This window comes from Juglans regia, chromosome 14 (genome assembly GCF_001411555.2).
Source record: "Juglans regia cultivar Chandler chromosome 14, Walnut 2.0, whole genome shotgun sequence".
Lineage (NCBI taxonomy): Eukaryota > Viridiplantae > Streptophyta > Magnoliopsida > Fagales > Juglandaceae > Juglans > Juglans regia.
In genome coordinates this window covers 27,737,171-27,760,467 of record NC_049914.1, presented here as the reverse complement: position 1 = coordinate 27,760,467, position 23,297 = coordinate 27,737,171, and the positions used below count along the sequence as shown (strand labels likewise).

Genomic DNA, 23,297 nt, shown 5'->3' with positions numbered 1-23,297 from the left:
AATGAATGGTCAATGACATTGAACCGAAACACAAATTCACGAAAATTGATATGATTTTGGGCCAAAGATCAATTTTGTGAGGAGGGAGGGTACAGTGTAAACAGAAAGTAAACGTACAGGTTTAATACAAATTTATCATACATAGGAGCACAGGTCTGCCGCAGCAACTAAGCTCCTCAATCGTTTTTTACAATTGAAATGAAATACTAATACATAATGATACCAAAAAACCAAAATCTTACTTTCTTTTGACATAAAATTCCTTGCAATTACACGGGAATCAAGATACAGTCCGCCCATAACACAAACAAGCAAGATAGAGATTCTTTTGCCACTTTTCCTGCACATTATAAGACACAGAAATTAAATCTAAAATCTACTACTCATGCACATTATTCGATAACCATAGATTATATTATTATATGCTCCACAACGTATTTAGCTTAACATAAAAAACAACATATCTACCTTAACATGGGTGCTTGGAAATTGGGATGTCCGTAAAGTCTCCTGAGTTTCATCACCAGGTTTGCGCCTGGGAACACTCAAAATGAGAGCAGCTTGATCCCAAGTGGCAGCTGTTGATGTAATTCGGTAACCACCGTCCCAACGCCTATGGATGCCTTCACTTGGATAGAGAAAATCAAGCTCCACAACCTTACACAAAGCCAGTGACAGATCAGGTCAGAGGAGTGCGAGGACCAACTATATATTTTTAACTGGTCATTTAGGAGTATAGATTCAAATGTGGCTTGAGCTTTCTTTGGATCATTACATGTCCTTTGGCTGAATCCACCATAAGCAATCAAACCCATCCTTTTAGCACCAGTACAATGAAATTATTAATTTCTTTAAATGCAGTTATTGTAGTTATTTGTAGGAACATTAACAAAGCTTAGAGACCAAAAGTGTAAATAGAAAAATCAAAACTCAACCTGATCACTGAAGCCAGCATTGCGAGACATGACAACACCCCACCGGCTCCCAGCAGTTGCCATTGAAGTCACATGGAACCCCTCTCTCCACTTCTTGTTTATCCACTTGAAGGGGAATGAATCACTCACTTTGTAAGACTGCTGAGTGTATTGGGTGCCTGAAAAAATTTGGGTCCCAATTTCATAAATCGGCGACTCAGGATGAATCCTATCAAGCCATGCCAAGCCAAAATAACCAGAGGTTGGCAGATGTCCAAAAAACCTTTAGTGCACAAGAAAGCATCTTTTGACCAAAACTAACTATTACAAAGCATCCTTACACCTGAATATATTGTTTAGAAAATGGAAACCGCCAAACAGGATGCCCCTCGCAAACAATATAAGATGCACCACTTTTTCAGGATAATATAAGCTCACTCATTGACATCAAATAAAGTAAGCAAACCTTTTGACATAACCACGAGGGAGCTCCCATTGTTGGCACCGGCTATAGAACTGATGTAGTAGTTCTTTTCCCATTGTTCCATGATCCATTCCTGTCAATTTGGAACATCAAATTTAATTATTGTTTCATAAGTATATCTCTGGAGAAGAATACAATGCGTGTATGCATGTTGTACAGAAATTCACCTTGTGTAAGAAGAAAGGTGACAGCTCATAAACTTGACTTGTAAAACCAGTTCCAGCATCCATAATAAGTGCCCAGAGATTGGAACAAGATGCCACGCAACTTATAAGCAGCCCATCTGCAATTCCTCTCTCCACATGTTGAGCCAGCCTTGCATCAGCTACGTTATAATGGTACCTAAACATCAGATAAATTAACAGGTCGGTAACAGCATGGTGGGAGAATTGTTTTCAACTAAATTTACAAACCCATTCCTTATTCTAACCAGTAAAGCGAAGTCGAAGAAGTGACATGCTAACTAACTTCTTTGTTTTTTTGATAGGAATTCTGGTACACACGCTAACTTCTTAAAACATCAAAGCCTCCTACATTAAGGAATTATAAATGAAGGGCTTAAACCTTTAGGCAAACAAGGGATAACAGACCAAAAAGCCAGGAGGCCCCCAAAGGTAACCAACAAAGTATGACATGTATGAGTCACCTCCTCCAATTTTTTTTATTTTTTATAAGTGTCACCTCCTCCAAATAGTTCTGGTTAGTGTTACTACAGGAATGTTAATCTGTTAAACCTTGGCTTCGTTCAGGACTAGAACTTCTCAAGTAATATGGAGGACATTTAATTAAAATGATCACACAGTCATAGCTAATAGGATTCAGCTTTGTTCCTTTATGGGTAACCCTCTTGGCTACCACTGTGGACTAGGGTTACGACCCTTTTGAGTCTATCTACAACATTATTCTTACACATTAAAAGTCATTCTTACCTAACAAACGAGAGTTGGGACGTGATATCCAGTAGTAATAAGCACATCATCTTTTTAGACAGATTTCATGGGATTGTTGATCACAATCAATGTTTTGAATACCATTTCGGTCGAGGCATTGAAACGAGATATTTCAGTACCAGTACCGGTACCGTTTTGGATACCGTTTCGGAATAGTCTATATATGAATAAATTATATATATATAAATTATAAATAGTTTGGTCTGAATTGGGGTTCAAAAAATGAGTTTGCAGTTTGAAGAAATGAAAAAAATAAAGAAAAAAATAAAGGCCAAAATCTGTATATTGGCCGGTACGGGCCGAAACAGCTGAAATTCTAACCAGTACGAAACTATATCCTTCTTTGTACCGGCTACCTGGCCGGTACGAAACGAAATTCAAAACCTTATAATTGTTGCTGCTCAAATGCCTTAGATTTTTGGCTATTAAGTTTATTATCAGCTACCTTCCATTGGAGCTTTAGTGGGCCCATACTATGCTATTGAGTTAATACAATAAATTAAACAATTTGAGAGTATCATTTGCAGAAGAATACAGTCGCAGCACCCCACTAAAAAAGAAACACATCCACGCACACATAAACACACTACTTAATATATATATATATATATATATATACGTATATGCACACTAATAAATATATATTACAGCTATTTAGGAAGGGCAAAGAAACAAGAAATTGCAGAAACCCACTGTCCGTTCCCATTGAATCCAGCAGCCCACAAAGACAATAGCAACATGAAACAAAAGATAGTGGCCATTTGTTTTTTTATAGGAAAACAAAAGATAATGGCTAAAGTTGCCCTGATATGGTTCAACAATGTGAACAATGCAATGGAGCAACAAAGACAAATGCATGAAAGTGAAGATACCAAAAAGACTATGAGGCACAATTGTGTTGAAATCTTTTGAAAGCCAGCATTGACCTTGCAGTACCTAGGCAAGGGTACAAGAGCGGAAAGATATATCGAGTGTATGGTTAGTTCTCATGACAACTTTGAATAGGAGAGCCTACCTCATCTCTCCAACATTTATCAGAATGTGCCAAATACACAATGCTTACACATTGTTGTCAGTTTGGAATATTTTCAAAATCCAAACACTAAGAATGAAGCAAGCAAGCAATTTTCTATGACATGACTAAAATTCTTCTTAAACAGGTTTTCTCTCTTATATATATATCCAATGTAATCGGCTATGCCTGTTTGTTCCTCATCACTAATACTTTAGATTACCTACAAAAAAATGATATAATTAAAACTGTTAATTTTCTTTTTTTGGACAAGTAAACTCTGTTAATCTTATTTGAAGTAAATGATTAAAATTATGTTAGTTAAAGGAAATATAAGCCAACATAGCAAGTTTAAGCACCGGGAACTTGAATTTAGATTCAACTGTTCTCTCTATCCCTTTAATAGAACTACAAAACCCTCTAAACCAAACAGCCAACTCTTCTTAATTGATTTAGGCCTCGTTTGTATTCAAAACCCACCTCAACTCATCTCATCATTACAACTTTCCAAAATTCCCACAAACCATCTCAACCCATCTCTACTATTCACAAACCATCTCAATCCATCTCTGAATCCAAACAACTCCTTAGAGTAATGCTAGTCAGCCGCCCAGCTCTTACCGCTGGGCGTGACCGCTAGTTCATTCTTCTTCTCCTTCTTTTTTTTTTAAAACATTAAAAAAACCACAAAAATTCACTAGTAGTAACTTTGTTAAACATTTAAAAAAAAAATGCAAAAAAGAACACTAGCGGTAACTTTGAGTGGTATACTTGGGGGGGATAACTAGCATTTTCCATTGATTTAATCCTAGCAAACTCATCAGTCATCGCATAAGTTCTTGAAGAGGGGTCCATCAATCTACATTTCATTGGCTGCTCAATTGTTCATTTCAGAACAAAGTGCCTTCATTTTTTTGTGTAGAACAAGGTGCCTTTATAAAGCACAATGAAATGGGCATACATGCCTTAAAGAATCATAAAATCAAACATTATCCAATCCGAGCACAGTGGGTTTAGCAAAGTTATGCAAGCAATCCTCGCATATATTATATATCCAAAAGATGTGAATCATTAGTGCAGATTCAATTGGTGCCAATATTTAGGGTAACATAACATATAACACCAACCTAACATCTATTTTAGTTATATCAAATGAATTGATGATGATTTGGCAACTGTGAGTCGACATTGAAGCACAGAAGAGCATAAAGAGAGAGGAGGGAACTAGCAGAAGCAGTTCTTCTCAGACAACTGAAGAGGATAAAAAGGTCCATGTGGACTTCTAGTTGCCAAATCACCAATGTAACATGCCATCATTGGCATTATTAAGGCCTACAGAAAAGATAATTGCTACAAGAATCAACTGATGTCAGGATAGTTCCATGAATCTATTACCCATTAAAACCATACCCTCTTTTCAACTAATTATTCATTTCATATCTCCTCTTACAATCTTAGATTACTAAAATGCACATGGACCTCCTGAAACCCAATTAATTCTTGAAGGAAAAGGAGGGAGGGAGGGAGGAAGGGGGGGGGAACAAAAAGGACAATGCAGATCTACCTCTGTTTCATTGGAAGCCTAGCATTGTAAACTGAAATCCACTGTGTAGCAGGGACTCCTAAACGAACTTTCTTCTTGGGCTGCCCATCATCTTCTTCCTCAATATTCAACCTACCTCGTTTTTGACCAACCTGACAAACATGTCCACCATGGTTGCCTTAAAACTATGAATAAAATAACATCTAAAGAATCAGAGTTTACCCATAGGTTCATATATTACCAAGATTACCTTTTGAGCACCATCAGTGCTTATTGGCCTTAAAGCTGGATTAGGCCCAATTAAGCCCTCAAATAAAGATATTAGCTTGGCATAGTTAGGCTCCTCATCAAATTTCATGTTCACCACAATCTCAAGAAATTGCTTAAGAGGTGGCGGGCAGAAGCAGCATAGCATTTCAGGAGATGTTGCCATCTTTTTTTTGCAAACTAGAAACGATTTGTTATCACCCTAAAATGAAAAAAAAAAAGGACAAAAAAATATGCATGAAAAAAAGTCCCAAAAAGCAGCTCCAAAGATGGTGGCATATATTCTAAAAACATGGTATAAGTTTTAGTACCTGATAGCCTTGCCACGGCAACCTGCCTCTGTGGAGAAAAATGAGTGTATATGCAAGAGACTCAAGATCATCTCTTCTACTAGCAGTTCTTCCCAAGTGAGCATGAACACTAGCATATCGAACAGTTCCTCTGGGACAACACAGAGAAGGTATCAAAACCATTTCTTAAGAAGTGGTGCAGCAAACCAGAAGCCTAATGGCACAAAGATTCATTCACCTGAACATATCAGGACGTTGATCATATTCAACATGCTGTCCATTCGAGCTATCTCTCCACTTTGTTGCTGCAATATCATGTGTTGGTACAGAAGACATGAGAAAATGTGTAAAATAAATTAATGAGTGATAATTTTACATGAATTTATTACATGAATTTATTTCATTGGTGGATTGTAATAGATTTTAATGACAGGAACTTTCATGAATTTCTTGTATCACTAGTTTAGCATGCATAGGCGATGCTCTTGTATATGTCCTGTGTACTTGGGCATTTTCCTATTCCTATTCTCAATAGAATTTTCTTTAGTCATAAAAAAAAAATTACATCAAATTTACTCGCCTAATCCAAGGTCAACAAGGAACAACTTCTTCTCCTGTGCCGTAGATGGCTGGCCAAGTAAAAAGTTCTCTGGCTTTACATCACCATGGACATAACTAATATCAAACAAAATCGTGATTAGAATTAATGGAGTTTTAATCATTCAAAATAAAGGACCAGGAAAAGCTATCCGATGGGATATCGTCCAAGATCAAATTTCTGAAGGGGGAGGAAAAAGGAAAACCAACCTTAATGGTGCGTTTGGATAGATGGATTTGAGAGAAGAAATTGGATTTGGGACTTTAAAATCTAAATTTCTTGTTTGGATCATATAATAAAATTTGGATTTGGATTTGCACTCCCAACAAGCTTTTAAGTTTTTCAAGATCTTGGATTTGAAATTGGGGCTGATTTGAAATCCAAATTCAAATTCAAATCTATATCAAAATTCTTCTATCCAAAAGCAACCTTAAGGAAATCAATAAAAACTAAATTGAAACACATACCCTCTCGCATGCATCTTCTCTAGAATTGATAAGGACTCGACTGCTATACAAGCAACCATTTCGGATGACATCCTGTGTACATATAACAAATTAAAAAAATTAAAATTATATACTAATTGGATTCATCAGTGCTACTCATGACCAATCCCAAACCAAGGCAACAACAATGTTCGATCAATTAAAGGATTTTAAAATACATACAAAATGTTCAGAATGATAACCAAAAAAATCCATTTCATGTTCAAAGTATGCAGTTAATAACAACCAATAACAAAGTGGCTTACGATGGTATATGTTGTTTTAAAAAAAACTAAAATAAGACACCTGGTAACAGAAGCAAAAGTGCACAGATGAACACACAAGCAAATAATTGAAAAGCACAGATAGAATGTTCTTCACCAAGATTTAAACAAGTTACCTCCACTTAATATTTCTATAAGCAAGCAAATTATCTTCACTTTTTTTTTTAATAAGTAAACGATTTTATTAAAAGAATAGGCATAACCCAAGTACACAAGATGCTATACAAGAGGTGAGACCTATCTAGGAGTGAGAAATAGAAATAAGAAAATCATGAAAATCAAGGCCGTCGAATTCAACAGCTTTGACCCATATAAATAGGGTTCTAACAAAAAGTAGTCTAAGCTCTTCCAATGAGCGCTCCTTGTCTTCAAACGTCCAATCATTACGCTCCTGCCATATGCACCACAGAATACAGATAGGAATCATCTTCCACACAGCTGTGATTTGTGGATTACCGCCTAGATTTGTCCAACTGGCTAGAAGCTCAACCACAGTGGCAGGCATAACCCATGCTAGCTCTATTTGTCTGAATACATCTTCCCATAACACACTAGCAATCTCACAATGCAGAAGAAAATGATCTACAGTTTCCCCACTTCTTTACACATGCAGCACCAGTCCACTATAATCACCATGCGTTTCCTTAAATTATCCATCATCAAAATCTTACCAAGAGAAGTTGTCCAAGCAAATAATGTCGCTTTGGGGGGCACCCCTTGTTTCCCCAGATCTTCCTCCATGGGAAGTGATTGTTATGTGATTGTGAGAGTGACTTATAGAAAGAGCGAACCGAGAACATACATTTCCCTGCAAGTGCCCACCCCAACGTATCAAAGTCTAAAGAGATCCTCAAAGTTGTCAATTTCTCAATCTTGAGCCGCCCTAGTAAAGCTCACATTCCATTGTACTAGATCACCAGCTATGACCATGAGATCGGCCACTGAGGCTTCCTTCTCACATGCAATCCTAAAGGCTGAAGGGAAATAATCCTTGAGTGCATTATCTCCACACCAAAAGTTGTACCGTAATTTAATTCTAGATCCATTTCCCAGCACAAGGCTAGTGTGATGAGCAAAAACCCCCCACCCTCTTCTAACATGCTTCCAAATTCCCACTCCACACGCCCCATGTACCTCCCTAGAGCTCCACCTCCCCCATAAACCTCCATACTTGGCATCAATTACCAATTTCCATAGAGCTTCCGATTCCATATTGTATCGCCACAATCATTTCCCAAGAAAGGCCCTATTGAAAACCCTCAACTTTCTAAGGCCCAACCCATCGGATGAAATTGAGGAGCACACTTTTTTTTTAAAGAAAAGGAGGGTGGCACCTCCGTTTATTCAAAATACCCTCACTAAGGCGAAGGAATAACCTTGATTACAACTTTACCCCCAATAAAACAATACTCTCCCAAAAAACAAAGACTACCGCCGAATATAAGGGATACCCCATCTATCCGTGCAGACAAGAGTCAAGACCAGGAAAGCTTCCTGAATCAAAACCACTTCCTAAAAACTCCACGACCCAACCATGAACCCCCTCTTTTGCTAGAAAATCAGCAACCATATTAGTCTCTCTAAAAATATGACAAACCCGAACATTAAGAGAACCAAAAAGACACCTCGCTTCTTCCCACAAATCCAACAAATACCAATAATTACAAGAATCAGAAGTAAACCATCTTACAACGACACTTGAATCAGATTCAACAAAAATGTTCCTTAGGCCTAACTGTTTACATAGCCTCAAACCTTCTATGAATGCATGACATTCAGCCACTGTGTTGGTAGAATGGCCATAAGAGTGGGCAAATCCAGCCACTTTACAAGATGGAATTTGAATTCATCCCCTATTCCACTCCAAAGGAAAGCCCGATGAAGTTTCTCAATACGGGTTACCACACTCGTTGGAATTGGGAATAAAGATAAGAAATAAGTAGTAGATTTGACAAGGTGCTTTTGATTAAGGTGACCCTTCCGCCTTTCGATAAGTACAATCTTTTCCAACCTGCCAATCTACGTTTAATCTTCTCAATTACTGTATCCCAGATAGATAAAGCCCTTGATGCAGCTCCCAAAGGAAGTCCGAGGTAACTCATAGGAAGAGAATAAACTTTACATCCAAGAGAGCTAGCCAACCGTCGGATGTTGCAAGCGTTACCAACTAGAACCAATTCTGACTTGCTAAGTTCATTTCCAGGCCCGATACAACTTCAAAACAGAGAAAAAAAGACTTCAATGCCTCAATCTGGTTTTGTTATGCCTCACAAAAAATTAGAGTATCATATGCGAACAACATATGGGAAGTATTAAGAGTACCCACAAAAAAACCAGCCACAAAACCACTGTTAACCTAGACAGAAATCATTCTAATAAGCGCCTCCATGACTATGATGAAAAGGAGTGGTGATAGAGGATCCTCTTGTCTTAGGCCCCGAGAGCTGTTAAAAAAGCCATATGGGCTGCCATTCACCAGAACTTCGCCGTGGATATGCACCACCGGATCCACGAGCACCATCTCTCTCTAAAACTACACCTCTCCAGCAAGTAAAGTATGAAATTCCAATTGACGTGATCATAGGCCCTTTCCATATCCAGCTTGCACAAGATACCCGGATGGCCAAACTTTAATCTACTATCAATACATTCGTTGGCAATGAGAACCGAGTCCAAAATTTGCCTACCCCTAACAAATGCGTTTTGGGGTTTCATAATGATCCGCCCCAATGCCTTCCCTAAACGGTTAGCAAGCACCTTGGAGATGATCTTGTACACCCTATTCACAAGACCAATGGGTCGATACTCTTTCACCTTTGATGCCCCAATCTTCTTAGGAATGAGCGCAATGAAAGTGGCATTAAGGCTTTTCTCAAATTTTCCAACCGACGAAAATTCCTAGAACACCTTCATTCGATCCTCCTTCACCACATCCCAACATGACTGAATGAATCCCATAGAAAAACCATCTGGACTAGGTGATTTGTCTTTGACCATCCTCCTCACCACACCATGAACCTCTATCTCCTCAAAAGGCCTTTCCAACCAGGAGACATGCTACTGCTCAATGGACTCAAATGTTAGTCCATCAAGCTTTGGCCTCCACCCCACTTGTTCTGTAAGCAAATGTTCAAAAAATCTAGCAATATGCTCTTTGATCACAGGGGCCTCCGTACATACTGCACCATCTATATTTAGTCTTTCAATAGTATTAGTTCTCCTATGAGAGTTGGTCACTCTATGGAAGATCTCCATGCTTCGATCTCTTTCTTTCAACCACAAAGCACATGATTTTTGCCGCCACGATATCTCCTCTAATAAGGTAACCTACTCGAGTTCTAAAATTAGTTCTGTCTTTCGAGAGACTTCAACCAGAGAGAGAGCCTGACCCTCTTGTACTCTCTCTACCTCCTGTAGCTCCTCTAGCATAGACTTCTTACAATTGCCTATGTCGCCAAAGGATTGAGCATTCTAAAGCTTTAAGTCTTTTTTCAAAGCCTTTAGTTTGCTCGCAAAGATGAAACTAGGAGTGCCCTGGAATTGATACGAGGACCAACATTGTCTGACCCTGTCCATAAAATCGTCAGTTTGAAGCCACATATTCTCAAATTTAAAATACCTCCTCCCTCCTTGAATGCCTCCACAGTCTAGCAAGATAGGAAAATGATCTGAACAGAGGCGAGGAAGCCTCTTCTGACATAGCTCCGAGTCGTGAGTTTCCCACTCTGAGGAGACGAGGAATCTGTCCAATCTAGGCCACGTTTGGTTGTTAGACTAGGTGTATGCTCCCTCTGCCCATGAGAGGAATATTCACCAATCCCAAGTCGAAAATACACTCCGAGAACTCCATCATTCCTGGTAGCAGCCTACCTTCTCTTGAGCGTTTGCTTGGTAGGCGTGTGACATTAATTCATCACCTATACACCATGGTAGGTCCCACCAGCTATGTACTCCAACTAACTCATCCCATAGAAGTCTTCTCTCATTGTCTAAATTCGGCCCATAGATAACAGCGCAAGCCCACATAAAGTTGTCTTCTAAACTCTTAAAGGAACATGCCACTGTATATTCCCCTATGTACTCCTCCATATTCCCCACCACCCTTCTATCCCACGAAACTAATACTCCTTTTGAAGCCCTAACAAATGCAAGATAAGCCCAGTCCACATATGGACAGCTCCATAAGCCTCGAACTAAACTTCTTGAAATCACTTCCAACTTGGTTTCTTGCAGGCACACAATGTTCGCCTTCCACTCACGCAACAAATTTTTTATCCGAAGGCGCTTATCAGCCCAATTAAGCCCTCAGACATTCCAAGATACAATCTTGGGTTTCATATAGAGAGTGCTGGCCCCTTCCCTTTAAATCGATCTCTACTTGAGCTGCCCTCATAGTTGATAGACCATGTTAGTCTCTTTAGCTCCCTTTGCTTTATGGAACCCGATTTCTTGGGCTAAACAAGACCCACGTCAATGGCAGTAAGCAGGGCCATGAATTGTTCCTCAAACCCCTCACATTCAATCCCCACACAGTGTTGGATTTCCTTCACCTTGTGCAAAACCCTATCAGAAACACTATGTTGACTTGGTAACAAATAGTTTAGGGGTATTGGTTCCCCCACTCTATCGATCTCATCTCTTGTTGCCCACTACGAATCCATCTGCACCCCCATCTCCTCCTCGGCAATCAGAGACCTACTTCCCACTCAGAGCAACCTTGCATAGGGATTGGCAGCCCACTCGGAGGACCATCGTCACTTCCAGCTACTATGAACAGTACTCGAGCCATGTCCACCTATTGTACATCCTTTGTCGGAGAGGCTACCACCTGGGAATCGATAGAATCCTCTTCCTTGCTACTCATCAGTGTCTTATGGCTATGATGTTCTAGAGATCCGGCACAAGACAGTGAGAACATAGCTAAAACATTTGATGGTTCCATTTTCGTCAACTCCCCTGCCGTCGATGTCACCTTCTAGGCTCTCATCGGGGGTTCCTCGGCCGGTTGCGAGATCGTTATGAGATCACTTATAGAAAGCTAAACATAAGTTATGAGATCACTGCACATCTCTGCACCCCTAGAAGAGTATGGCGAGATCCCCTCTTTGGTTTTGGGTGGGCAGAGAAGGGGTGAAGGGTGGATCATTATTTTCGTTTTTTACAATAAATAGAAAAATAAAATTTTATTTTAACAGATGGTTTTGGTTATTGTACTATGCAGCAAGAGAAGATATGAAAACTGCCAGAATACAAGGAAAGATATGAGCATCGGATACTCACGCCTGTCCTGAAGAATTCCATACATCCCACAAGCTGGGACCTAGCATATCCATAACCTGCATATCACAAGTATACGACTTAAACCAGGAAGTTATAATGGAGAGATGATGGAGACATGATTTGCGTTGATCATACCATCACATAATAGTCTCCTTGCCTCCCTTTGTAGTGTACTTTAGGCACTCCATGACTACCCCCAAGAGTGCTATAAAAAAAAAAAAAAAAAAAAAGCAAAAACCATTAATTCATACACCTGTGTACATGCATGCATGCATGCATATATGTAGAGTAAATTAATTTACAAGCCCCCTAGAAAATAAGGACCTACTTGTAAACTTGCCACTCGTATGGTGGGCCATAGTTGCAGCCTTTGCTGTTTCTATGCTCAAATTTCAGAGCTACCTGATATAAGAAAAAATAATAATACATAATATAAATTATATTCAACTAACAGGCATAAATTCAAAGGGTACAAGAGAATCTGAATTGAGCTCACCTCCAAAGCCCCAGGACCTGTGGAGCGTTCAGTTCCACCTGAAACACGTCGACCGACGAATACCTGACCAAACCCACCTTTGCCCAATTTTCTCTCTATTTTATATATGGGTGATCCTCCCACTGTGACCTTCAGAAAAATTACAAAAAAAAAAAAAAAAAAAAGCTCAATATACCAAAGAAAACAATATCATTAATTTTTATTTGATAAGTAACAAAACGATATCAAGATCAAGTAAATATACAGTTCAATAGACGCTTCACTGGCAATAAACACAATATTAATCTACATAAGAGAATACAACCAGAAAAATGAGAGATATATGCAAATACATAAACTGTGAATTCATAATAGCAACAAACCTTTTTACTTAACCAATATAAGGAAGAAAATTATTCGACACAACACATTAGCTCTGCAAACAAAAATATTCAAAACTCACATACTACTAGTTACTTATAAACACAGCACTACACAGTAGATCATTAGCAATAGAACCTTTTCTGAAATCAGAACAGGAACCAAAATAAGAAACACCAAAATAACACTAAATCAACAGCCAAAGAACCATATTTCTGAAATTACAACGATAACCCGATCGAGGACACCCCAAAACACCACGAATTAAACTACACACATCAGTTTTTTTTTTTGTTGCAATTATACCTCCCAAAAATTTGAGAAACACCAAAGCAACGCTGAATAAAGCTACCATAGAATCATCAACATCAATATATGCGACTACAACGCCAAGTTCGATCCACCAAAGAAACCTTTTTGGTGCAACAACAACACACCCAATCTGCAAAAAAAAAAAAAAAAACAAAAACAAAAACAAAAAGAAGAAAAACAATAAAAAAAGGCCCGCATACCTTCTCGGGAAAAGGGGCGGTGCTGCCCTCTTCCTCTTGCCCAGCGGCCTTATTGGCACTCAAACCGCCACTATCATCAGCCATCGCACCCTTGTCTTCCTTACCAACAGCCTTCTTTCCTTTCTTCTCCTCCGAACCACTATCCCTCTCGGAAATCACAATCACCTGCTGCAGCTGTTCCTCCTCCTCCTCCTCCTCCTTCTCAAGCTTCAACTTCTTTGCCCTGGCGACCGCGGCACGGGTCTTCACGTAGTTTCCAACCGGGGGCTCCGATCGCTTGTGCGCGACCTTAGCACGGCCTCGGCGGACTGCTCTGCGAAGCTCCGGCATTGCTCAAATCCATACAATAGGCATCAGAGTCCAAAAATCCGATCATTATATTGCTCAGCTCACATGGCCGAAATGGAAGATTTTGGTTTGGGGAAAAGCGAAAGGACGGGGATCCGATGCCTCGATTCAGCGGAAACTAGATGGGACTGGATGGAATCGGGGTTGATATTGGGGAAGAATAGGGTTAGGGTTTGGTAAAAATTTGGAGCGGAGAGAGAGAGAGAGAGAGAGAGAGGCCGTCTCGAAGCGTGTCAGATCACAGAGACCGCCCAGGGTAGTGTTGGAACGGAGGGCCAAGTGAGAACGGGGTTCGGAGTATGTGATCACCACGTCAGCATTCTTTGTGGGCCCGCAGCTTACGAGTGTGTGTAGAGTGGACGTAAAAAAGGCTCTGAAGTAACAAGTTTGAAGTTTCATTAATATCGTTACAAAAGCTTCTGTTGCTGCAATAATTAGTTAACTTATTACGTCTACTTTTTTCGACGCTATATCTTTAAGTCATGCGATTAGATGTTGTTTTCTTAATTTCACTTGTTAAATCGACTCCGATCTACTCTAATTAAAGTTGAGCATCCCTAAACCATATTGAGAGGGCCTTCCTACGAGAAAGTCGGGCCTTCCTACGAGAAAGTCTTGATTTTTCAACCTGATCTCATTGCACGTGAGTTCCTCCTCACCCACAATCTTTTAAAGCAGAGTGAAAACACTTGCAGTTTTAGGTCCATTCAAGCGTTGGCTTGTTTGGAGTCGCAGTACAACAGGGTGAAGAGGCGGAGCCGTCACTTTTTCTTCTTGTCCGGTAGAGGATGAGAGTTCCTGATCGGGCAAGCCAACCGGCGTGACTACCCCATTTGCGCCATTTGGGGGGTTGTGGGTGATGACAAGAGCTCCAGCCCCTAGGTGACTCCCGAGGAAGTGAGCCAGATCGAAGTTGTTCACACTTGGGTGAAAGCCCACTTGGATGAGAGCAATTTTAGGTGATCCTTGCCTCCATCAACCAACATGAGTTTACTGGCCGGACTGTACCGTACCGATACAGGTGTCTGTACCCTAGGTCCCTAGGAGTTTCCCTAGCCTGCCGATGTAAAGGAAAGGGAAGAAACCCAAGAGGAAGTCTCTTGCCAAAATCGATTATGAAGAAATGCCCATTCCCCCTTCGAGGCAATCTTCAGTTGCGGTGCTCGTTCAGTCAAAGTCGAGGTCACTGAAGAATAAGGTGGTGATCTTACCACCTCCTCATACCACGCCTTCTTATTCTTCTTTCCCATGAAAGGCGAGTGGCTCTGATTCTCTTCAGCATGTTCTGGCTGATCCACCGACGACCGATCTCATACAACACGGGGAGGTTCTCTCAGCTATTTTAAAGGCTTCTTCCCCTACCCCGCTGGGAAATGTGGGAGTTGTGGAACTTTCACGTGGAGAGGAGTTGTTCTCTATGCTATTTTATGGGGTCCTTTTGGACCGTCCTGTTCGGGAGACCCAGATAGTGCCCCTGTCTCCTGACATTGATCTTTAGAGGCTTCCTTCACCCTTATTCGAAGAGCGCCTTTTTGGCGGTGAAGATCTCCTTGACCGGGTTTCCATCCCGAATTCTCCCATCACTTATTCCCCTGAAGTCGAGGTTGTCTCGACCGAGCCCAGCTTGCGGGGCGATGACGTGGTATCTGGGAGGGAGATAGAGAAAGCTGTGTCACAAGCCGATGGGGTTCTGATGGGCATACTTGAGACTGAGGTTGTGGTGGTGTTAGTGGAGGTTAGTGGAGCTTCTGGAGCTTCAGCTATTGCGGCCGACGTCGGGGCTCCGCTTCCTTTTGCTTACACCATCTCGGCCTTGGCTTCGGCAGAAGCTAGGGTTGAGGTCGAAGTTGGCGAGGGTGGTGAGGCCCAGGCCATATTGGCGAACGCTGGCGCTTCACTATCCTTCACTGACACCACCATGGCCTTAGTGTTGACAAGGGCTGGTGCTGAAACGGGAGAGACCGCTACAAATGTGTTGGCTAGCGAGGCTCCAATAGTTTCCAAGGGCACAATGGTTGGAAAGATTCCCAAATGTGTTGTGGGAGGTCCATCTCTGGCAGGGGTGATAGCATGGTGCTCAAGAACTTTTCTAAGGAGATGGGGGATGCTACCCCTATCTCTCATTCTGCCTGTGTCCAGGGCATGGCTAGGAGGCTCAGGGAGTTTTTCTCCGAGTTTTGCTATTGACTTGTCATATTAAGATTTCTTGGTGCCTTTTCCTTCGTTGCTAACTTAAAAGTTTAGTGGCAGAGTGTAAGGCAGTTGGCGACGTTCATTGTGGATGACCGAGAGGCACTAGAAGGCGAGAACCGGGCACTCCGATCTTTGGCTTGGTTGACCTTGCGCTGTGCCAAAGAAGAGAGGGAGAGAAATGAGGAGTTGGAGGGAACCCTTGTCAAAGTGCATTTCAGTCGGTTACGGAGGCAGAAGAGGATACTCCAGCTTCATCGTCGCAAGGCCCAACTTAAGTCCGACTTGGCAAGGTCCCTAGAGGAGGCTGACTCGCTCGCATTAGCTGGCGATCGAGCGACTCTTGAAGGTTTTAGGTGTGATCGTGGACCAAGTTGGAGCAGTTGCAAGCCGACAACTCAAAGTTGCTTAAGCAGCACGACTCTAATTCCCAGTCATACAAGTAGATGGAAGAGAGATTCAAGGAGGCTTCCAAATCTGTATAGGAAAAGAGAGAGTCTCTCAAGGCCAAAGATAAAAGAGTGAAGGCCTTGGAGTTCAAGAAAACCGAGGCCAATTATGTAATAACCGCCCTTGAGGCCACCTTCTTGGACTTGCGCTCTCGCCTTGAAAGCGTTGAAACCACCATTTCCCAGTTGTGTAAAGAGTTGTTGAATGTCCGCTTGGTCCGCGAAGATGCCTGGAACTATGGCTACTTGGAGGGTTTGGAGAGAATAAGAGATCATGTACTCTTGAATCCCCAAAACAATTTGAGGGCATTGAAAGTGCAAGAACTCATTCCAGGCCCAGCGGAGCTGAAGCGTAGTGCCTTGATAGGGAAAGAGCTCATCTTGAGTGCACTCTTGGACAAACCCTGATAATGGCAACCCCACCAGCTAAATGTTTCCATTCCTGTATCGATGTCTTTTTTTTTTCCCTTTTGTTTCTAAAGTTATGTTCATTATTTCCTTTCCTTGTAAAAGACTCTGACCGAGTATTTTTAGATGCCCTTGCGGCCATTTCTCGTGCTTTGTATACATTTAACTTATTAATAAAATTGTCTATTTTCTTTGCCGTTGGGCCTTGGATGTTTGTTTCTTCCTTAATATTCTTTTTCTTTTGTTTTTTTCTTTTGTCAGCTTGGTGGGCCTAATGAGAGGGATAAGTCAAATTTGTGGAGACATGATAATTGGCTCTCTGGCCTTTTTGCTGGTGTTGTAAATTGGGCCAAGGGGTGAGGGAAGTCCGTGGAAACACAGTACTTGGCTTCTCTGGTCTTCTCATCGGCCTCGTAGATTGAGATATGGGTTGGGCATAGGAGTGGGTAGCGGGGCCCTGCCCCCGTCAGTCCCACCTGGGAAATTTATTTTTTTAGACATTGGGTTGAATGGGGGGCGGGGCGAGGTGTGGAACTCCACTGCCCGATAGTGGGGTGGGGTATGAAACCCTCCCATTCACATGGTGCAGGGCAGGGGGCAGGGAAGGGGCACTCCGCCCCGCACCATGCGGGTAGCACTCCTAGTTGGGCAAGCTCGTGGAAACACGGTACTTGGCTTCCTTAGTCTTCTCTCGGCCTCGTAGATGGTCAAGTCCTTGGTGACACAGTGATGCCTGACCCATGCGCAATCTTAGACAACTCTTTCTTGTATCGATGCATTTCTTAGGTAGTGGAAAGAGCGAGCCTATATTCCAAGAGGAGAGAAGCCGAGTCTCAAGATGCCTTATGCGAAACCTTCCTCTTTCGCCTTTCGCCCCGCTGGGGGGGTAAGGGGTGAGCCGCCACGTAGCGAAGGAATCGTCTCGCTCTGTTTTCTCATTTGGCGGAGGAGGAGTTCGGTGAGGATTCTAAGGCATTATTTGTATGGCGTTCCATCTTTGGAGATGATGTTATGTCGAGTAGTAGAAGGACTACATCCGCTCTTCACTAGGGGATGGGTTAGGATGCCTTAGGTCAAGTCCGTCCCTTTGGTCCCCTTGAAGAGATAGTTTGCCGGACGGTTGAGAGGATGGTTTACTCTTCGCCATAAGGCAATTAGGGGACGTCTAACATACTGCTGGAAAAAATAAATTAGTATAATTCATTTTCGATCTACGAGTGTAGAATTTGCAAACCTGGGTTATTTTACCAGAGACGTTAGGGATTAGTCGCTTGGTGTTCCGTTTGGTGAAGGAGTGAGGTGAGGAGTCCAAGACGTCTCTCATTTGGCATTTCATTATTGGATATGACGTAATGTTGGGAAGTCGAAGGACTAAATCCGCTTTCCATCGGGGGAGGAGGAGGGATGCCTTAGGCTAAACCCGCCCCTTTGGTTCTCCCGAGGAGGTAGTTTGCTTGACGGCTTAGAAGTCGGTCCGCTTTTCGCCATGATGGGCGTGGGGTAAATTTTTGGGCAGTCGAGAGGTTGGACTCGCTCTCCCACACAAGGGAGGTTGGGCCGCCTACCCAGCTATTGATCCTCACGGGGAGGTAGGTTATCGAACAGTTTGAGACTGGACCAGCTCCCACCCATTAACACCATAGGAAATGTAAGTGTTGGGTCAGGTAGGCGCTGATCCCACTCTTTGTCGTGGCTGAGGTCGGGGTAAGTTGTAGGGTTGCTGATGGGCTAAACCCACTCTTTGTCGAGGGAGAGACGATATGTCCTTAAGGCGCATCTCGCCATTTAATTATCGGGCAGTTTGGAACTGGACCCACTTTCAACTTTGATGCTCACGAGGAAGGTAGATGTTGGGTAGTCGAGGGCTGGCCCGCTTTCCACCATGAGAAGGATAAAGCAGCTTTAGACATAACTCATCCCTTTGGTGCCTTGTGGGGAGGTAAGTGTTCAGAAAGCTGAGCAGCTGGTCTACTCTTTACCGTGGTGAGCGTGATGTAAGTTGTTCAGGAAGCTTAGAAGCTAGACCCGCTCTCCCCGCAAGGGAGGTTGGGCCTCCTGCCCACCCTTTAGCCCTCTTGGGGAGGTAAGTAGTCGGACAATTTGGGACTAGACCCGCTCCTGCCCGTTGACATCACAGGAAAGGTAAGTGTTGGGTCGGGCCGATGCTAGTCCCACTCTTTGTCGTGACAGAGGTTGGGGTAAGTTGTCGGGCAGCCGAAAGGGATAGACCTGCTCTCCGTCATGGGAGGGACAAGATGGCTTTAAGGCTCATCTCATCCTTTACCTTCGACGATGAGGTAAGTTACCAGGCAGTTTGGGACTAGACTCGTTCCTGCCTGTTGACGCTCACAAGGAAGGTAAGTGTCCGGTAGTCGCGACTCGCTTTCCACCGCGAGAGGGATAAAGCAGCCTTAAGCGTAATTCATCCCTTTGGTACCTCGTAGGGAGGTAAGTGTCGTCGATGGAGATTCTATTGATGGAGATACATTGATGGAGATTACGTTGGTGGAGATTATGTTGATGGATGTTACATTGATGGAGATTACGTTGGTGAAGATTATGTTGATGGAGATTACGTTGATGGAGTAAGGAGTTGAGATAGGCAAGACACATTTTATCCCTAAAAAGCCACACTCTCATTAACAGAATTTACACTATCGACATGTAAATATAAATTAGAAGTCATAAGACTTTTTCGTAGTAAAACTCCTACGAATGCTCGGCGTCCTGTGGGTGTGGACCATGTGCACCCCATCATTCCTTGGCTTCAATTCTTGCGCGTAACATTCCCATGCCAGGACCTGTTATCCTCGAATTTCTCCCACCCCTTGAGAGGTTGGGAACTTCATCTTCTAGTGATAGGTCAACGTTATCGCCTTTAGATTATTGAGGGTGAGTCTGCTGATTATGGCGTCGTATGATAAATGAGCCTTTATCACCAAGAAGTCGACTATGACAGAGGCCGTTGAGGGGGTGCTGCCTGCCAAGACGAACAATGTGATGATCCCGACCGGCTGAACCATGTCCCCGGAGAAACCCTTTAGTGACATGGGGTTGGTTGGAGTCTGGAGGCATTTATCCCGTCCGTGTAAAGACTTTCCAGAATAGGATATCTGCTGAGCTGTTGTTGTCGATAAGGAACTCTTAGTGGTGAAGTTGGCGACCGACATAGTTAGTACCATGGTGTCATCGTGTGAGTAGAGGATCCCTGTTAGGGACCTTGGTCAAGTCCCTAAACACTATGTTCTCCCCGCCAATGGTAGCCTTGTGATGACCGAATCCTTATTCCTCTCTTACTTGGTTCTCGAACAATGGTGGTCAAGGTGACTACTTGGGTATGGTGAGGTTAGGTATTTGGGCTAAGATGGTGTATGAGATGATAGAAAAGGTCAAGGAAGTGTATGGCTCAAGTGGTGGTAAGGGGCGCACGGCACTAGTGTGGAGCTAGAGTTGGCGCCATTTGGAAGTGGTTTAGGGTTTGGGAAGATGGAGTTGGACAGCTATGGGAAATTAGTTGGTCAACTTAGGGGTGATACCCGCCCCCTACGGGACGGGGCCACCCCTCCCCCGCCCCCGCATATGCGGGGGAGGGGAATTTTTCCCCGTACCCCGCCCCCGCATGGGTGGGGGCGGGGTCCCCCTTCCGTTGGCCGGGGTGCATGGGTGGACCCCCACCCGTCCACACCCCCGCATCCCTCTATTGGGCCTTCGGCCCAGTACATTTTTCTGGGCCCAGATGGCCCAAAATCGATTTTTGGGCTACTTTGGGCTCATAATTCGTTTTTAGGTCATTTTGAACCAATTATTTAGATTAAAAAATATATAGATTTAAAAACAGAAATATATATATATTTATATAGAATCATAGATTGAACTATCAAGTAGATATTAAGTTTCAACTATTAACTAATTAAGTAATAATCATCATTAAGGTAGTAAGACACTATGCTAAAATAAATAGTTTACAATTATACAAATTAAGAGAACTAATAAACTATTACACTATTACAAACTCCTCTAAAAAAAATAAATATTACAAATTGTACAATTAACTATTGTAGCAATATTACAATTAATTGTAAATTAACAAAATCATAATTTTTCAATTTGATCAATTTGATTTTGGGGTGGAGCCGTAGCGGTGAGTTCACTGAGTGGTGAGTTGTGTCGATTACTGTGAGACTGAAAATCAAGATCATAAAAGTTAATAAGTTATAAAATCTGAAATATTAATAAGTTAAAAATAAAAAAAAATTAGAATTAAAAAGTTATAAAGATGAAACAAAATTTTAAATGTAAAAAACAATTAAGGGAGAAATTGTGCAAACCATGGCAATGGTGGGTCCAATACAAAGTCACACTGCATCGGAGGTAATCGTAGACGTCATCTCATGTATTACTATAAGTATTACATTTGAAATCAAATTAATGAATACCGATTAAATGAAAATAAATAAATTAAAATAAGAAATTAGAAAATGAAACTAAAATAAATACCAGATCCAGACTGATCATCACCCTCCTCCTCGACGTCGACCTCCTCATACTCAAGAACATCTGGAACATGAATTAGAGTTCTCTTGATCCAATTCTACGTGCAAATCAAAGCCTCCACAGTGACAGGAGCTAATGAACTCTGAAATGAATCTAATACACGCCCTCCGGTGCTAAAGGCCGACTTTGAGGCTACTGTGCTAACAGGGATGGCCAAAAGTGTGCGGGCTATTTCTCAAAGGATGTGATACTTCACGGCATTCAGCTTCCACCAATTTAATATATCGAAATCTCGTGAAAATTGTAGAATCTCTGCTACTAAGTATCTGTCTATCTCTGACTGAGCCTCTACAGAACTCCGGAGGAAGGGAGCCTGCTCATACCTCTCACCCCACTCCAATCTACATATTTTCCCAACCTCGACTTCAGGAAACTGTGAGCCTGAGCCTGAGGCTGAGAGGGTAGGTGTAGGTACTGCAATATTACCACCCCGCAGGGTGGAAAACTTATCAAATAATCTAGTAAGGATTTCCCGAACCCTTGCTGCAATAAGCTCCGCCCATACTTGCCCGTACGCAATGCCTAATCCAAATATCATGCCATCCAACTTATACCTCGGGGTCAAAGACGACAGTTACATATAACAAAATATTAGCCCTAGTTAAATTTCTCCAATATTTATCGTACTTTGTCCTTATAATCAATGCCATCTCCCGCAGCTTAATGTGACCACCCGCGACCATGTCATCTAATTCTTCTTTTACCTTACATATTTGCTGACATACAACATTGGAAGTAGAGTACAAAATTACAGATAGTCTCGTGGTGACATCGTAAAAAAGCCTAAAAAACTCTACAAAAATAGTTACAATTTCCCAATCATCATCTACGGGTTTTTCCAATCCCCCGTGATCATCAAAATATTTAACATATTGGATGTTTTCGTCACCCAATAATGCAAATGCCAGCTTATATTCTTGGGCCGCCTCCAACATCAGAAATGTTGAGTTCCATCGTGTAGGCATATCAGTACAAAGACCCTTCTTAGATGTTAGACCCGCAGATCTCGCAGCAACCTTGAATTTCTCCAACCTCGAAGGAGAAGATCTCACCCATCTCACAGCAGTCCTAACCCGAGCAATCGAGTCATGAAGATCCCTCAAACCATCAGTGACAATCAGATTCAGAATATATGCCGCACATCTCATATGCAGACACTCACCACCCATGAGTGTCTTATTTGCCTCTCTAAGATAGGCTTTCAGATGTTCCAACACAACATCGTTAGATGAGGCATTATCGACTGTGATTGTAACAACTCGGGTCAAACCCCACTCCTTTATTGCGGTCTCCAAGGCCTTCCCAATTATCTCACCCTTATGATCGGTGATTTTACAAAATTTTATAATTTTCTTTTGCAATGTCCAATGACAATCAATAAAATGCACAGTCAAAGATATATAATTAAAATTTTAGATCAATGTCCAAGTGTCAGTGGTGAGACAAACAAATTGATCCGCTAATTAACCCCTCAACTTCTCATTTTCAATGTAAAAATATTTTTTTACATCCTTTGTCACCGTGTGGCGAGAGAGAATATTAAACATTGGTTTCAAGTGTCGAGAATATGCTTGGAACCTTTTCCCATCAACAATTTGAAAAGGTAGCTCGTCCATTATGACCATACGAGCTAGGTGTCTTCTACACTCATCGGGATCATACTTAGTATACCCCCTCAAAGTTGCACCCCCACTAGCCCCATCCGTTATTTTTTGAAGTCCAATTTCTAGCCTAGATTGACTTTTCTCTTGTAATGATCTTAATATTGGACTTTTTTTGCATTGCTCTTCTAAGTGCACCTTTAATTGTAAGGTGTCATGTTTCCTATAGTAACATCCTTAAATTTTCCCACAATGGTTACATTTGGCTTGGG

At 42.0% G+C, this 23,297-nt stretch overlaps 1 protein-coding gene across 1 annotated transcript; it reads right to left on the bottom strand.

The window, feature by feature from the left end:
- Positions 1-35: 35 nt before the first annotated feature.
- On the bottom strand, positions 36-14,081 carry LOC109001683 (casein kinase 1-like protein HD16). The gene is made up of 16 exons (XM_018979060.2): positions 13,476-14,081; positions 12,604-12,732; positions 12,436-12,509; positions 12,243-12,312; positions 12,108-12,163; positions 6,526-6,597; positions 6,041-6,135; positions 5,699-5,765; positions 5,482-5,611; positions 5,154-5,372; positions 4,925-5,055; positions 1,566-1,740; positions 1,381-1,471; positions 936-1,093; positions 469-657; positions 36-340 (listed from the first exon to the last, which is right to left on the bottom strand). The coding sequence occupies exons 1-16, from the start codon at positions 13,803-13,805 to the stop codon at positions 281-283; spliced, it is 2,046 nt and encodes a 681-aa protein (XP_018834605.1). The 5' UTR covers positions 13,806-14,081; the 3' UTR covers positions 36-280.
- Between the last annotated feature and the right edge of the window lie 9,216 nt (positions 14,082-23,297).